The sequence below is a fragment of the Tachysurus fulvidraco genome, chromosome 21 (genome assembly GCF_022655615.1).
Source record: "Tachysurus fulvidraco isolate hzauxx_2018 chromosome 21, HZAU_PFXX_2.0, whole genome shotgun sequence".
In the NCBI taxonomy this organism is placed as follows: Eukaryota; Metazoa; Chordata; class Actinopteri; order Siluriformes; family Bagridae; genus Tachysurus; species Tachysurus fulvidraco.
The window spans coordinates 18,822,857-18,840,281 of NC_062538.1; the positions used below are offsets into that span (position 1 = coordinate 18,822,857).

The 17,425-nt window shown below is 40.9% G+C and overlaps 1 protein-coding gene across 3 annotated transcripts in view; it reads left to right on the forward strand.

Moving 5' to 3' along the window:
• Positions 1-17,425, forward strand: part of celf4 (CUGBP, Elav-like family member 4) — a 140,857-nt gene that overhangs the window by 6,844 nt on the left and 116,588 nt on the right. For all 3 annotated transcript variants that reach the window (XM_047805564.1, XM_047805562.1, XM_047805563.1), the window contains exon 2: positions 16,326-16,408. In XM_047805564.1, the coding sequence (XP_047661520.1) occupies positions 16,326-16,408 (83 nt within the window). The remainder of the gene's footprint in view (positions 1-16,325; positions 16,409-17,425) is intronic.

Below are 17,425 nucleotides of genomic sequence, written 5' to 3' on the forward strand. Positions count from 1 at the left end.
TGATAGATCCATCGACGGGGTCTTTTGTACGTCTCTCTGGATAAGAGAATCTGCCCAATGCCGTGAATGTGATTGTAACTGATAAATTCACCAAAGAGGAAGTGCAGGAATATAGCCATAATAATACAATTTAACCAGCCGTATAGTCAGGAGCTGCTCGCTGGCAGTAGCTAGTGTGTCTATGTTATTCAGCAGTAAAGTTTTGTCCTTATTTCTGTCATTTTGGACCGTTTCTCCGACAAAAAAGTCAAGCGACAGAAAGCGAGGGCACATGAGACAGAGACGATCAAAGATGTCGGAACAAACGTGCTGCAATTGTGCCAGCTCTCCTCTGAGTAGTTTCCTCCTCACGCACATGGGCACCTACATAAAACGACATCGATGCAAATTCGACTCCTTCCATCCGAGAAAATCCATCTTTTTAGCAACAGCGTATTAAAATCAAGGATGTTAAACGTGACGCAATGTATCACAATATCCGGCACGGGTACATCTGTGTTTTGTGCTTGGGATGAATAAGTGCAACGTGCACATAACGCTGGGTCTCTTGGGTTGCCTGCATATGGTAATGTGGCATTGTGCATCACTGGCTTGAGTTTTCATTATGCAGCGTGTGATATATGGTGGTTCCGGGTAGAGGCGAGTCATTTCCAACGCAAGCATGGCAAGGCAGCTGGAGAGGTGTGTGTGTGTGTGTGTGTGTGTGTGTGTGTGTGTGTGTGTGTGTGTGTGTGTGTGTGTGTGTGTGTGTGTGTGTGTGTGTGTGTCAGGTCAGGGTGGATAGGCTGCACTTCATCAGCGGTATGGAACACGAAGAGGAAATAGAGATGGAGATAGATACCGCCAAAAAAACGTGAAGCCAGACTCCTACAAGAGCGAGAGCGAGAGCGAGAGTGTGTGTGTGTTTGTACATGCTTGACATCAAATAACTCCATTACGGTAGAGAAACATAAAAATATTGATGCATTAGGCCCATGCGAGTTCCCACAGGGATTGAATTTTCTCATAAAAACTCGCGTGTTTTGTTCCACGAATGTTTGTCCCATAGAAAACCTCTCATCATAATGGTAATAATAAAATAATAAATAAAAGGTAAAAAGGGATTTGTGTGTATTTTTTCCATGTCATTTATATTTACACGGCAGAAAAATCCAGTTGAGGAGTTCATCACCTGCAAGACATCCGAGGCATTTGCATACACACAGACTTGCTCGACTCCCGAAACAGTAAACCATTATGAGATTATAATTAGCTCGGTGTCTACTGAAACAGTGCATTTGTTATTTATAGGGGCATGAGATTTTTAATGGAAGCATTGTCATCAAATAAATCCTCATTAGCGTTTTTCCTCACTTACTGCAGAATGTAAATAGGATTTTAATGTCGGAATATTTATTGCATTGAACGCCAATGGAGTTAAGTGAGCCTGATATCAACCGATGCAGGGCGACGGACGGCATAAAGCCTAAAGCTTTTTGTACTTGTTTTTTTTGTCTTGTTTTTGTTTAGTTCACCGTAAGGCTATTACTATTGCGATGCAACAGGTCTGAACGTACACACGAGATGCGGCTGACACGAGAAATTAAATAAATAACAGAACGATGATAGGTCACGTCCATATTCTGCTCCGAGACTAAAATTAAAAATGCATCAGTTTGACTTATAAAGCAAAGATGGAATGCTTTTGGAAGGCTTAGCTAGAATGGGATCAATTATTAAAGACTGGTAGGGAGTCAGTATTTTTAGGATACTTAAGCATATCCGACGATTGTTGTATTAAAAAAACCAGGGTGCAAGAAATCTCCGGGAAAAATTCTTCTTCTTTTTTTTTTTTTTTTTTTTTTTTGAGAATGATATAAAAACTAGGAACCGTGAAAAGGAAAGAAATCAAGCCTGCATGAAGGTATCGGTGGAAAAAGCGCTTGGGTCGGAGGGAAAAGATGAGAGCGAGAGAGATCAGGGGAGTCCCAGAGACAGATGTCATCCTCCCTGCAGATTGATGGCTTTTGGCTGGATTCCACCCGCAGCAATGACCCCTCTGTCCTCTGCAGTAATTTATAGATGACGTTTTTAAAGATTTAAGCACTATTCTGTGACCATTGTGGCCTCGGATTCAGAATGACCTTCCGGTGCAGCAGGAGGAAGATCAGACCCGGGCAAAATGAGTCATGAGACGTTGGACAGTGCTGTAAGAGAGACGTGTGAGTGTTTTGGTTTAAATTCTGTGATTAGTTAAGAAGTAAACTTCAGGTTGATTTAAGGAAGGAAGGTAGATTTAAATGTTTTAAAAGTCACACATCTTTGTAAAACGCACATCGCGGTTTTAATTCTAATCGCAAAATTGGCGATTAAAGGCGGGGTCTCCGATTTTTGAGAAATGCTTCAGAAAACTGAGTCGGAACGGCAAAGTAAGAATCAAAACAAAAATCAAAACAAACGTGTAGCCAATGAGCAGAAAAGGGGCGGGGCTTGTGAATATGCGGCGGAGAGAGTGTTCAGTGCGCATGTGTGACATTAGCAGAAAGCGGTTTTAACATTGACATGGAGGGTAAAAACAAAGAGAGAAAGAGAAGAAAGGCTTACGATAAGGCAAGAAGTAGGACGTGTTAATATAGGGTCAGCTTTCCAGTGCTGGAGAGAACTGAAGGAGCAGGAAGTTGGCCACATATTCACAGATTGGAGTTTCCTGAGTCAATAACTCCTGAGTTAAACGCTGTTACTACACAAATAACACCTCTTTTCTATCGTAGTAATGTAGAGAGGCAGCTACAACCGCGTTTTGTGTAGTAACAGCGTTTAGCATTTCTTCGCTTTCTTTCTTTGTTTTTATCCTCCATGTCAATGTTTCAATCGCTGTCACACATGCGCACTGAACACTCTCTCCGCCGCATATTGACAAGACCCGCCCCTTTCTGCTCATTGGCTACACGTTTGTTTTGATTTTTGTTTTGATTTTTACTTTGTCGTTCCGACTCAGTTTTCTGAAGCATTTCTCAAAAATCGAAGACCCCGCCTTTAAGCCCAAAACATTCACCACTTAAGGTACATCAGGAATTTCGGCTTTCTTTCACGTCATAACCGCATAGACATAGACACGAGAAGCAGCTGCCAGTCAGTTCTGGCAGAATTTACTTTTACCAACACAGCAAAAGATTTGTGACCGATTGATGATGGGAATTTAGCTAGTGTGACTACGGCTTTGCATTTCTGCAACTAGTAGAAAGAAAACAAAACTAGTCGCAACGACCGGTCAAAGTGTCTGTTCACAGTCGTCGATAGCGAGCTAGTTGTCTAAGATTTCAACAGTTGAAGAAATTGTGATATTCCACGATATTCAAAGGAAATGTATTACAGATTTTCTCAATATTTTTGCACTCAACGGCATCAAAATGAGCTTGAGTACGACTATCACAGAAAGTCATTACATATGTGTCTTCTGAGGTAAAAATTTGAAAAGAAGAATCCCATGCTTGGTATTTCAGCCAATTCAACTAGTTTTCCACTAAAAAAAAAAAAAAAACTCTAGAGGTTTTGAAAAACGTAAGCATTTTTGGCCATGACAATCACAAAACCCCTTGGAGGGACTGATTAGCTACTGTATATGCAGAAAGAAATGACAAGCTAAACACAAACAGTGAAGAACACAAAGTAGATGAGAGTTATCACATTAAATACAGAATAATTTATATTCATGCCGGTGTGTTATATAAACCCTTCTCTCTGCAGATTTGGGATTTGTTTTCTGTTTTTTTTTTTTTTTTTTTTCACAACTTTACTGTTTAGAATTTTTCTTGCAAATTTAGTATGACAAGCTCTTTAACGTGACACTCCATGTGGCAGCTCTGACACTGAAACTATAGTAATGTGTGATGGATAGAGCTGAATAGATACCTGGAATATAAGCGCGTATATGAGATCCTTGTGTCTGAAGCACCCGGGCATGATCTAAAAAGAAATTCTCCAGCAGGTTATCACTCATTTGCAATTTAATGGCCTCAGAGATCCCAGGCTAACCCCAGCAGCCTGTCCCTTGCATGCCAGAGCCTATTAGCACAGGTTTTTAATCACCGTGCCGGGTCTCACACCAGCACCTCCGACAGCAGCTCCGTCCAATCCTATACCACCCTGCTGACCGCTCAGCCAAGACCAGAGGGTGGAGGAGCACAGACGGTATGTCCTCATCAAGCTCTAATGATGAACAGCGGTGTCCCATCCTCCCCGGAGAAACCGGAGGCCTGAACACGAGATGGCCAGAGGTGGCAAGTGTTACCCCTCACTGCGATCTTCCGAAATTTGGAGTAATGGTGCGTTAATGATGTCCCTCGCTGTGGCTACAAAATACGATTGTGCTAATGCATCCAAGCAGCAATGGCTTAAATGGGAGGGCTAAAAACTATTTGACTATTTTTAGATACAGGGTGACCATGCATTAATATTATAAAACCATTAGTGTTGAGCCTTATAGTATGGGGTCTCTTGATAGACATAAAAGCATTACATTTTAACATAGGAAGAGGGAACTGAAAGATCAACAAATCCCAGCTTGTAAGGAAGTAGGGAGCGCAGCACAGGGTTAAGCAAGATACAACAACCCTGAAGCAGAAAGGGTTAAGGGCCCAAAAGAGGCAGCTTGGCAGTGATGAGGCTTGAACCTTCTGATCAGTACTCAAGAGCATTAAATATTAAGTCTTTAAGCAGGACCCCTTCTCCAAAAGTTGTTCTAGAGCTTCTCCTCCAAAGCCAATGCAGCTAGAATCTATGGGGTGGCTTTATCAAGTGTAGATGCTTCTCGTGGCTGTTAATGATTGTTATGAAGTTCTACAGTCTAGGAAAAAATCAGCCCCAGGCTCCTTGGCAGGATCTACCCAGGCTCTATTCTCAGCAAGATTTTTTTTTTGTCCTACGGCCATTGGTGGTGTTGTTCTTGCTCCCAGCAAGTAAATCAGTGGTGTCCAATCTTATCCAGAAAGTGAGAGAATACAGTAGGTGCAGGTTCTCATTCCAATAAAGCAGAAGCCACACCTGAGTCAAGATTAACCGATAAAACTGTTGCAGGAAATCAGACGAAAAATGGGCACACTTGAATTAGGCTTAAAGTCCATCCTAGCCCATGTATACCAGCTTGCCTTGCCTGTGACTTTGAAACCCACTGATGTTTGGTGACCAACCACAGACACAAACGGTCACGCAAATTGGTTTCTGATTGAAGTTTGAGTGCTGTTGATGCTGAAACTCTAAATCAGCTTAATGATCTGTTTAAAATTGAGATGTTAAAATGAAAATTCTGCAGTTCACTTAAATGGATAGAGTAAGCGTGATAGAAAGAGAGAGAGAGAGAGAGAGAGAGAGAGAGAGAGAGAGAGAGAGAGAGAGAGAGAGAGAGAGAGAGGGCGCAGCTGGTCTGCCACAGGCATAAATATTAATAATTATGAAGATCGTGGAAATACTTTGCAAGCAAGAGACGGATCAGCCATAGCGGTTTAGCAGCGCTTTCCATTTACGCCAAAAAAAATATGGGTATCAGCATGCAGCAGCCTAAAGGTGTGTGTGTGTGTGTGTGAGCCTGTATTAGTATGTGTGTGTGTCTTCAGTAGAGAGCAGCTGACCATCTCTCTTGCGTGTGTTGATCTCTTTAGCATTAGCAGCACACTCATTGTAGAGGTTTGCAAGTGCACGTTTTTATAAAGACTCGGGTGTTTACAAATCCTATTATGTCTGTTTCATGTGTCCTTGGAGTTGATTGCCAGTCCATGTTAGCTTTAGCAAATGTCTTAATTGCGTTAAATGGGGGGAAAAGCTGACAGATTAGAAGCCATTAATGAGTGTTTTGCGAGCAAGCATATTCCTGGGATGGCACTATTGTTGGTTTGACATGGAAGACAAGGGAAGAAAGAGAGAGAGAGAGAGAGAGAGAGAGAGAGAGAGAGAGAGAGAGAGAGAGAGAGAGAGAGAGAGAGAGAGAGAGAGAGAGAGAGAGAGAGAGCTGGCATCACCTTGAAACTCAAAAGCACAGGAGAAACAGGTCATTGTGTCTCGGCTGAAAAGAGGCTCACTCCATCTCTTATTCAATCTCTTTCCTGGTCTCAGCCACTTTCTCTCCTTCTGCTCATTCTTGCCCCTTTTTCATTCCTCTTTTTTTCTCATGCTTACCTCTCCCTCATGTCACACTCTCCTAAAAGACAGATAAGCCCACTCAGGGAGAGTTTAGAGGACTGTGTATAAATAGCATTGGATGAATAATTGAGGGACCCATGCTTGCTAATAATCCCACAGGACCCTATTCGACTATGACACAAAAGATGGAGGGAAAACAATTAGCCGGGGTTTCTCCCGAGGACGAGCTCAATGGTGAAAGCCGGAGACATCAACACACTCTTCGCCTGCCTAATAAAGCCAATTAAGGCGGAGGAATCGATGGGTCGAGAAGCAGAAGGCATAAGTTAAATAATTCACGTCATCGCCCCGAACGTCCTGTCTTTTCTCTTGTCCAACCAAGTCGAAGGACAGGAGGACTGCGAGGGGACAGCAGTGAGGAGAGGAAAGCAGCGGAATATTAAGGAGCTGTTTGTGTCTGCAACGGCGGAAGGACAACGCGGCAGGGGCAGGTCACCCTGTCTCCGACTCAATTAGCTACACCATGCTGGTGTTTCCCTTTTGTCCTGCCCTCAGAGAAACCTTACTACAACCAATCCACATATCTCATCACACCATAAGTGAGGACACAGTGATTTATTGGACTTTTCCTTTCATTTTCTTCGTTAATCAAACGTTGATCTGTTGCGTCACAAATGCAAGTTTGGCGTTAATTGACATATCGCTCGCGTTAAGGTTTAATTCATTTGCAGAAAGCAGCATTCACACACACACACAAACACAAACACAGACACAAAGACATTCTTTATTTGCTCCAATAGTGCTGTGGGAATATTTGGTGCACTCAAGACATTTCTTGGCATCTATTATTGTAACCTTCAGTTCTTGTATTTCAGCACTTGGCAGACTCCTTTAACCTCAATACTTACGGGCAGTTTGCATTTCACCCTACACGGCTGGCTGCTAATTCAGTGTCTCCTGGAGTACACTCCTGTTGAGCTACTATCCAATCTGTCTAGAAGGTGACATTATGTATCTTTCTTTCGAAGGACCCAGCTGAACACTTTTTGTAACAGTTGGTGAAGTTCTCTATTTCAGTCTGGTCTAAAGTGGACGACTTTTCCATGTAGATGTATACTGTAGAGGTATAGTTTGCTCTATGTCTGAGCAGAACCTAAAGCAAGAACTCAAAAATGTCCGAGTACAAAATATAGATGCTATTAAAAATGAAGCAAGTGAAGCAAAGTTACAGGGGGTGTTTATGAAGGTTCATAACACTTTATGTATTGCTTGTGGAAGAAATTGATATTAAAGCTATAACGAATTCGGAAATTACGCTGGTGCTTATATTCATGAGGCAAGGAGTCAAAGGTACTGGTTACACAATAGCACGTGACTATATAGTGTACAGGTATAGAAAGGATATTATTTTAATTGCATCTGCATCTTGTGTCACCCGGATGAGTTCCTCTCGGGGTTTCGGCCTCAAATTGTCTCACGAATTTTTCCTTGCCACCGTTGCTCTGTGAATTATGTAGGATTTACCTGGATTCACCAACACCTATCAAATCAGAAAGTGAAAGAAAGTGTACTTGTCTTTCAAACTTGTTGCAACCAGAGTCAGAGGTTCTGCTCTAGTTTAATGAGCATGGATTTATTGTGGTTAAGAGCAACAATTGTTGTTAAGCCATAAACACTGATTATACATTACTTATAAGAATACAGTATCTGATAGGACAGTGTAAGATGTCTGATGACTGTCGTGACATACATGACCCATACTCAGAACACACACAGCAGTGAACACACACACACCGTGAACACACACCCGGAGCAGTGGGCAGCCATTTATGCTGCTGCACCCAGGGAGCAGTTGGGGGGGTTCGGTGCCTTTCTCAATGGCACCTCAGTCGTGGTATTGCCGGCCCGAGACTCAAACCCACAACCTTAGGGTTAGGAGTCAAACTCTCTACCTATTAGGCCACGACTTCAGTGTAAGAACCAGGAGTAACTTTTCTGCGTTTGTGTGACACAAAAATCTGGTCTGTCCCTGTAGGTAAAGCTTCTGAGTAGAACCCAGCAGTGTTTGAGATATTCCTACATTAATTATTCATTGATCCTGAGGAGCCACTCTGTCCCACGCAGGGTCCGTCATGTCGGATCCAGGAAGGTAGCGACACACCCTCGACAGAAATCCAAACCATCTAAGGACACAAATTTAAGGGTCGCCATTCTAGATGTTTCTATGAGAGGCTAAATGATTAATTTCTTTAAGAATTCTCTGGAGGAATACTTTTTTTTTTTTTTTTTGGATGCAGTGGAATTGCAAGTTCATGGAATGAAGAAATGACACACGAGTGTCTAAAATGTTACTGACCTTTATTTATTTATTTATTTATTTATTTATTTATTTATTTATTTATTTATTTTAGGTTCGTAGAGAAATGGTTTAAAAAGTCGATGGAAATCTGTATTCTGAACTCAGTAACCCTTTTTTGCAGCCAACCAGCCATAAATATGGTCAGGCTTACATCTGTAATTGCCAGTTGCTAGACGTACGCTTTCACAATATAGCAAATCCAATCAAAGGAAGATAACAAACCAGATCAGGAGAGCTAGCAAGCAGATTTTGTAAATAAGGAAATAGAACCATCCTGCATGCAAATAGAAGTGGAATTGCTATAGTGTGCCTTTGTCAGCTCTTCTGGAAGTGTGCGTATTATCCGGTAAAGGCTTTGTGTATGTGTGTGTGTGTGTGTAGACTTTACTTCTTAGTTTTCTCGGAGAAGTGCATGGGGGGACAGTGTTGTAATGATGCATTTTCTGCTCCATTGATTCCGTAGCTCCAACTCCACACTAAATCCTTCACATGCAACACATTAGAGCTGGGTCCTTTTTTCCCCCCCTCCTCTGCCAATCGATTAAGCAGGACTTCCAGTCCACACAGCCACGTTCCTCCGGAGGCCTTGCAGATGGCACACACTATCTGGAAGCAGGAGGCGGAGCCGGGACACAGCCGAATGCCATTTCAAGGTTCCTCTTCGTTTGACGAGAGGAAGGAAATTATTATTATTATTATTATTATTATTATTATTATTATTATTATTATTATTATTATTATTATTATTATTTTTAATATTACGCTCCAGATCTGTTCCATTCCACTGGAATAATATCACACAAGACGAGGACTCATTAGTCTCCAGAAGCAGCTCCTGAATATATAAGGTTTATTGAATTAAAAAAAAAAAGAAAGAAAGAAAGAAAAAAGGGAAGAAAGGCCTGGAATGGTTTCAGAGTAAGTAGTAAGTGAAAATTTCTCTGCACTTCCCCCCCTAACTCTCTTTTACCTACAACCTCCCCTGGTTTTCTGGCTCACTCGCTCAAATTACTCACAGAAGCTCATATTGCAGTTTTCAAAGTGCATTTTTATTTAATCAGGGGTTTACTGCTTCCAATTAAACATTTGAAGGAGACACGCAAAGGAGGGGCCTGCTGGAGTATTTCATACGCCGACCTTGAATAGGCAGACCTTAGAGGACAGTGTATTTAAATTACCAGCGACTTTCGGGGGCAGACAGAGAGGAGGATAAGGAAGCTTTGCTTTCACTCTCCATTAGAAAGCAGGAGATTGACAGAACAGCAGCACGCCAGTCATTCACACTCAGCTCCGTAAACATCTGATGAGCAGCTATTGATTTTTTTTCCACAGGATAATGCAAAGCAGGCTGAGCGAGTCCAACATCGTCGTTACGCTGTTGCTCAGCTACATGTTGCAGTAAATGTCATCCCTTTCAGATGACTACTTAAATTAACTTCAGGTCATTTTTAACTTGTAAACACTAGGATTTTTTTAAAAAGAAATCTCACTGATTATGACCAACGAGCTTTGACAGCTTGGAGGCAGGTGTGTTAGATAAAAAAAAAAAAGACAAAAACACTATTATTAATTTCATTGTGCTGTTACATTTTTTTAGGATTTCTCCCAAAGCCCTTTTTTGTCTAACTATTTTAAAAGGCTTGTTTTTTTTTTTTTAAAGATGCAATTAGAGCATTAGAAACCTGAGCTATCTGCATGAAACAGTGTGAATTTTAGCTTTAGTCCGACAAAATACTCTTCTACATTTACAACACTTAAGCATACAAAGACAGGTCGGGCTAGCAAGCTTCATTTGAATAAATCTCTTTCAGCCCGAGTGAAAAAAAGGTGCTCTGTATCTGGGGAATAAACTTCAGACTGCTTTCTGAACTCTGACGGAAATGTTTAAAATTGCGTCGGGAGAAAAAAAAAAACTTACTCTCCATTCAAAGTAAAACGTGACATCTTGCACTTTTTCTTTTGATTTTAGAATAATCATTTCAACTAAAATTCAATAGTAATGTTTCCTTTTTATTTAATTTACCTCAGATTTTGACTCAGTTTGTGACTTGTTTCTTTCCATAACAGAACTATGTGGCTTGTTGTCAATGCTAAGTGGAATATCAGTGTTATTTTAGTCATTAGGAACCTTTTCTTAGTAATTAACTAACAAATCTGAGAGAAATCTAGATATTTCTGATAATTCTGAGTCATTTCCAGTTACAATCTCACTTCACATTGTCCATATAGACAAGTTTTTATAGTTACAGCTGGCTAAGTTTTTAGCCTCAGTCATTAGCCAGTAGCTCAGCATTCATACTATATGTGCCATGCGTTTCACAGCAACAATGCTTATAGTAATTCACATTATTTTTGAAGTTTGTAACCTTTTTATGAGATATCCATTCTTACTAATTCCATCTTATGCTTCATTCCTTCTTAATCTACAGACTGGGCATCTTTTCATATCTTTGCCTCACCTGTATTCCCACTAAAGAAGTTTACTATCTTGCTCATTTTAAATGTCATAATATACCGAGTTTATTTTGTCCTACATTTTAGGTATATACTTAAGTCTAGTGTAGACATAAAAAAAAAACTAGTCATAGTTTGACTCAATTAACATTTTTAGCAAATTTTTGGGGTTAATTTGCCCGTTCTGGTTTGCAAACTACGAACATGAATTTAATAAAACAAAAATAAAATGTTCAGAACAAAGTTTAAAGACAAATGGACACTGAATTATGCAGTTTATCGTTGATGCAGTAGCATGAAACAAAACATAACACTTCGCGTTGTTGTATTTATAGCCAGTATGTAATCAAAGAATTTCATGTAGCCAGACAAAAAGTTAGTTTCATTCTGGTTTAATACCGAGGCAAAAAACAATTCAGTATGAAATGTTTTGACCTTTCTTTAACACATCCAGACATCTTATTTTGCTTCATTAATAGAAATGGCAGGGAACATTAGATATACACTGTCCTTTGTCTTATATTTTCTCTATTTATTCACTCAATTTTACTTTCTGTATAGGCATGTGTGTGTGTGTGTGTGTGTGTGTGTGTGTGTGTGTGTGTGTGTGTGTGTGTGTGTGTGTGTGTGTGTGTGTGTGTGTGTGTGTCCGTCCCTTAGGGGTGTCTGCAGTCGGTGAGATAAGAAACGAGTGTAGGATACTAGGGGATAGTGTTCACAGAAGCCAGGAGATCTTATCTCTCTCTCTCTCTCTCTCTCTCTCTCTCTCTCTCTCTCTCTCTCTCTCTCTCTCTCTCTCTCTGTCTCTCTCACACTCACTCTAGCTGCCTCTTTCAGCACGCTTCCCTCAGCCTGCACACCACACACCACACACTCATCCCAACTCTGACTCTTTCTTCATTCCTCTGTCGTCCTTTTCCACAAACCATTTACTCTAGCACTTTCTCTGGCATCTCCCTCCCTCCATCCTCCCCTCCCTACCTCCCTTGTTTTTATGCAATCTCTGCCACTCTTCTCTTATCCGTCCTGTTTTTTTTTTTGCGGCTCCACACACTCTCCACTCCCGATAAAGCGAACGCCTGAACCGAGAGGAGAAGAGTAGAATTGCTTTTAGGCGAAGAACAAAAATAGGCACCCTGCTGTTTTAGCTTGTGTGTGTGTGTGTGTGTGTGTGTGTGTGTGTGTGTGTGTGTGTGTGTGTGTGTGTGTGTGTGTGTGTGTGTGTGTGGTCATGTCTCTTATAATGAGGGTTAGGATACCCTCTACTGTGGGAATACATGACAATTATCAAATTGCGGATGAAAACATTTTTTTCTGTACATAACATAAACATTTTTTAAAGATAAGACATATTTTTTATTAATGAAGTTTAGGTTTGTGTTACATTTAAGTCTAGACACAGTATTAGTTAACTATATTAATGAAAACTGCAAACTAAGCAGGCTAGCACAATAAGCCACCTAGCAAGTTGTCTGATGTTATGCTAGTTTTTCTTACATTTTTTTTTTTTTGTACTATGGAGACATTTGGCATTGATTGACTAGATTAAATCAAATGAATAAGTTTGAAGTTTGCTAACAAATTAGGGTCAGATCTTCAGCCTGAAGATGATACGAAAACCAGGAGTTAAATCCGAAAGCAGGCTAACTAATGTTAGGCTAATCATTTTTTCTTATTAGTTTTCAGTGACAACCTGAATCAAAGTCTTAAATGTCCCATATATTTGAGATTTTGGAATCTAAGAAAAAATATGATCTGTAATAGAAATATTATCAGTATTGTATGATCAAGCAGAACATTGGAAGGCATGACATTATTACTTTATTACTGAGGTAACTTACAGTTTTTCAACATTCCTACAGGTTTCTGAGTCAAAAAAATCTTTTACCAGGTTGGTTAGATCCTGGTTTATGTGTGTAGTGCAGCAGGTGGTGTCTGAAATGCGTTACATTGAAACACACACACACACACACACACACACACACACACACACACACACACACACACACACACACACACACCAAAAAAAAAGTAGAGGTTTGTTTTTCACTCTGTTTGTTGAACCCATTCGAACAGATTCTAAATCCAAGATTGTAAGATTACTGCTCAGGTACTCAGGTTAAGGTTAATATTAAAATACAGTAAAGTATTATTAAGTAAATAAACACCTAAAGAGATATTAATACGAGACTGTATGTGGTGTGTGTGTGTGTGTGTGTGTGTGTGTGTGTGTGTGTGTGTGTGTGTGTGTGTGTGTGTGTGTGTGTGTGTGAGGGTGTGTGTTTTGGCACGTGGACACATGTCCCGTGAGATTGCTAGCATGTTCTGTAACATGGCAGAATGACAGACCCTCAGAGGAGCGAGGCAGGTTGTCACACTGAGAGCTCCCCATTGCTAATGAGTCAGAGTTAATTAAAAAAGCCAGGCAGGGCTGCAGGAGGGCGAACACACTCACACACTGACGACGGCACAGCCAGGGTTAAACACACGCAACGGACAGCGGGGAACATTAATGCTGACTCATGCTCGAGCCTCAGGGAGGGCACGTGAGTGGGTATGTGTGTACGTGTACATGTGTGTTTGTGTCTGTGTGTGTCCGTAGTGTCTCTCTAGTGCTCCTGAGTGCTTTTCCGTTTAATCTCCTATCCTTAACTTAAACAGTCTCTTTTAAATAGTTTGTTCGAAAAAGATATCTTTGGCTCTACATGCAATTTTTTTAGGCAGACGTGAAAAAACATTACATTGTATATTAGAGGTCATTTTAATCAAGGTGAAATAAGAGAATATGAGAATATACAGTAAGAGTCACACACTCACACACAGACAAGCTTTCCACTAAAATCCATTCATTTTTGGTCATCGTCGATTCTAAAATACTGATGCGTCTTAACCGTTTCATCATCCAGCTCCCCGAATCCTCTCCCAGAGAAACCGGACGCTCGTTCATTTCAGTCATTTAATCCACAAGCGCGACTTCTCACTTCACAGCGGCAAAATTTATTCGCTTTTCCACGACAGTACAAATAATGACCTCATAAACCTGCAGCATAATGAAAAAGAAGCTCGCTCGTATACGTTCACCAGATCAGCCCGAGAAGCGTTGTTCATCATCCTTGCTAGATAGTACAGCCTGTTATTGTAGGAATCATAACAAATAATTCCATACATCAAAGATCCAAACTGACTCGATGAATTCGTTTGCTGTTCATTTCAACGTTTACTTCCAAAGAAAACTGAGTGTTTAGCATTCGGTGGCTTAGAATATGCTTTGTTGACAATTAGCACAAGTTATTCTGCCTGAAAAAGAGTTCTGGGGAAAAAAAAAAGAAAGAAAAAACATAAAAAATGTATAGAGTTAGAGCTCGATGAAAGCGTTCTAGGAAAGAGGAACGCAACATGGCGTAGAGGCGTGTTAGGGGAAAACATTCAAAACAAGCTGGCGTGATGACTTGCGGTTACAGAAAATATACGTGTAGCAGCGCATCGTAACGTGTTTTATTCCTCAAAGCTAAGCATTTTTATTTTTTTAAAGAATGAGATTCCTATTTTATTTTTATCCATTTATAGTTACTTTCGAGCTTGTGGAAGGCGACTGAAGCTTCATTTACATTAGATCAGCTGTAGGTCCTAATAGTTCACTGGTTAGGGGTTAGGGTTAGGGTTCTGAACTACAGATCAGACGGCGCTGAGTTCAAATCCCAGCACGTTACTTTTAATTAACGTTATGAGGCTGTGAATGTAATGTAAAGTTAATAAGACAAAAAAATAGCCTCTTGTTGTTGAGCTTTTAACAAATTACTGTCTCAAAGCAACTTTACATAAGTGTAGAAACAGAACAAAAAAGTTTCAAGTTAAAAATTAATAATAAGTAAGCTGGATGCGAAGGTGGTGAGGACAAACTCCCTGAGATGATATGAGGAAGAATCCTTGAGAGGAACCAGACTCAGAAGTGAGCCTCATCCTCGTTTGGGTGACACTGGACAGGAAATAATAATGTTCTTTCTACAACAGTTTGTAGTTAAGTGAAATTAAACAACCAACAGCTCCACAGACACAACGCTAATTCCTTCTGGTTCGAAGTCTTCAAATGATCGCTGATGATCGTATGTCGTCTTATTTTGCTTTACCCTTTACTGAAATCTTTAGTTTCAGATTGACAACCCGTGACACTGGAGACTCCTTCCTCACTCCTTCTCTGATGAAGAAACATCTCCTTATTCCCAATATTCTTTCCTGTTACTGTTACTATAGCAACAAACACAGATTGTGTTCTTTTTATAGGGACGTCTGCTGCAGGATTTGAACCCCAGACACAATTTGAGAATCAAACACCTACACCGTATTTTTTTTTTTCTTCCCCTAACACCTATGATGAAGGATAGATATATTACACATTTTATTTTAAACGTATTATCATACTTATATAAGATCAGAACAGATGGTATGGGTCTAGGGACATCCATTACTAGGTAATAAACAGTACACGTAGGTAAACCGTCCCAGCAAGATTGACTCTCCCGTCTTGGAATTAATCTACTGTCGTTTTAGTATTAAAAACCTGAATTAGCATAAACATTAGCATTTTATAAATATTAGCGATTAAAACAGATTTCGTGTAGTCATATTTACCCACTTCATTTACAAATGGCATGCTAATTGTTGTACAATTATTGTTTTTTTTTCTCACCAGACACACATACAAACGCCGCCGGTTCCCTTAGGGGGACTTTTTTTTTTTCTTTCTTTCTTTTTTACAGCAAGGACAAACTTGTTTTTTTTGTTTTTTTTTGGAGAGCTACCAAGCATATGTGAGGTGAGGAGAATTAGCATTTTTGAGATGTAGCAAAGTGCATGCTCTTCTTGAGCAAAACACATACGCACGCACGCACACACACACACACACACACACACACACACACACACACACACACACACACACACACACATACACAAGCACGTGATGCAGGTGCGATGTGAGGATTAAGAGGAACTGAACATATGGACACTCCTGAATTGTCACCGGAATAGACAGCAGCTCTCTGTCACTTACCCTGTTGTTCGGTTCTGCCGTCATCCCTTTCTCTGCATCCTGAATCCACGCAGTAGATGCATTCTTGCTTTCTTTCATAAACACACCCACACATCCCACAAACACACACACACACACACGTCAAAACAAGGCTACGATTCAGGCGGAAGGCATCTGAAGGCTTGTTGACTGCACATTTGCACCCTTGTCTCATCCGTCAGATTTACAAGAGAACCCCTTCGTTCGCTTATTTATGCTATTGCTCTAGAACAACTTTTTTCTCTGTTTACTTTATTTGTGTAATGTAATGAATTTCTTCTTCTTCTCTCTCTCTCCCTCTCTCCCCCTCTCTCTCTCTCTCTCTTTCAGGCTGTGCCTTTCTCACATACTGTGCCAGAGAGTCAGCGCTGAAAGCCCAGACGGCCCTGCATGAGCAGAAGACATTGCCAGGGGTAGGTCATCCTATTTCTCGAGCCAATGCATAGACACAGTCCTTGCTGCAAAAGCAAAAGTCCAAAGGGTGGAGCAGACTCCACCTCTAACCCCTAACCCCAACCTCTAATCTGTGAGAAAATTCTAAACACGCAAGCCTGAAGCATACTGAGTCGTCTTCTGGTTCAGGTCCAGCTCCGCCACCCTGGACTTTTGGTTCAGGTCCAACTCCAACTCCTGGATTTTTCCTTCTGTAGCAATTTGGGACTTGAATATATACAGAAAACAGACACACTACACAAATATGCTAATACACACAAATATGCAAATATCTCATACTTTCTTTCTCTCTCTGTCTGTCTCTCTCTCTCTCCGTCTCTCTCTCTCTCTCTCTCTCTCTCTCTCTCTCTCTCTCTCTCTCTCACACACACACACACACACACACACACACACACACACACACACACTACAAGCCGACGTTTACTTTCCATAGTTTCTTATATATAGCTTGTGTGTGTGTGTGTGTGTGTGTGTGGTGACGTTAACATCTGCACACATGATTTACAGAAAAAAAGAAGCAAAAGAAACCTCTCTTCCCATATTGTTGCTGCTGTGTGTATGTGTGTGTGTGTGTGTGAGAGAGAGAGAGAGAGAGAGAGAGAGAGAGAGAGAGAGAGAGAGAACATGATTGTCTGCGTGTTTTGATGTGTCTCTGTCAGCTCTCGCTCGGTTCGGTTCAGTTTGGTGTGCTCTGTTTTAATGAAGCCTCCAGGGAGGTCGCCAGTCGCCGTGTCGAGCCGTACATCTCTGATGCGAGTGATTATGACGTAGATGCAGAGCAGAGACAGAGAGCGAGACAGAAGAAGGGAAGGCACTCCACTTTGGGCGCTACTTCCTTTCCCTGTCTCGCACACACACACACACACACACACACACACACACACACACACACCATAGACACTTTCTTTGTTCTAGTCTGGTTTAACAGCTACAGGAACAACATCTTTTGCACCTCTCAATTCTCTTTGTTCAGCTCG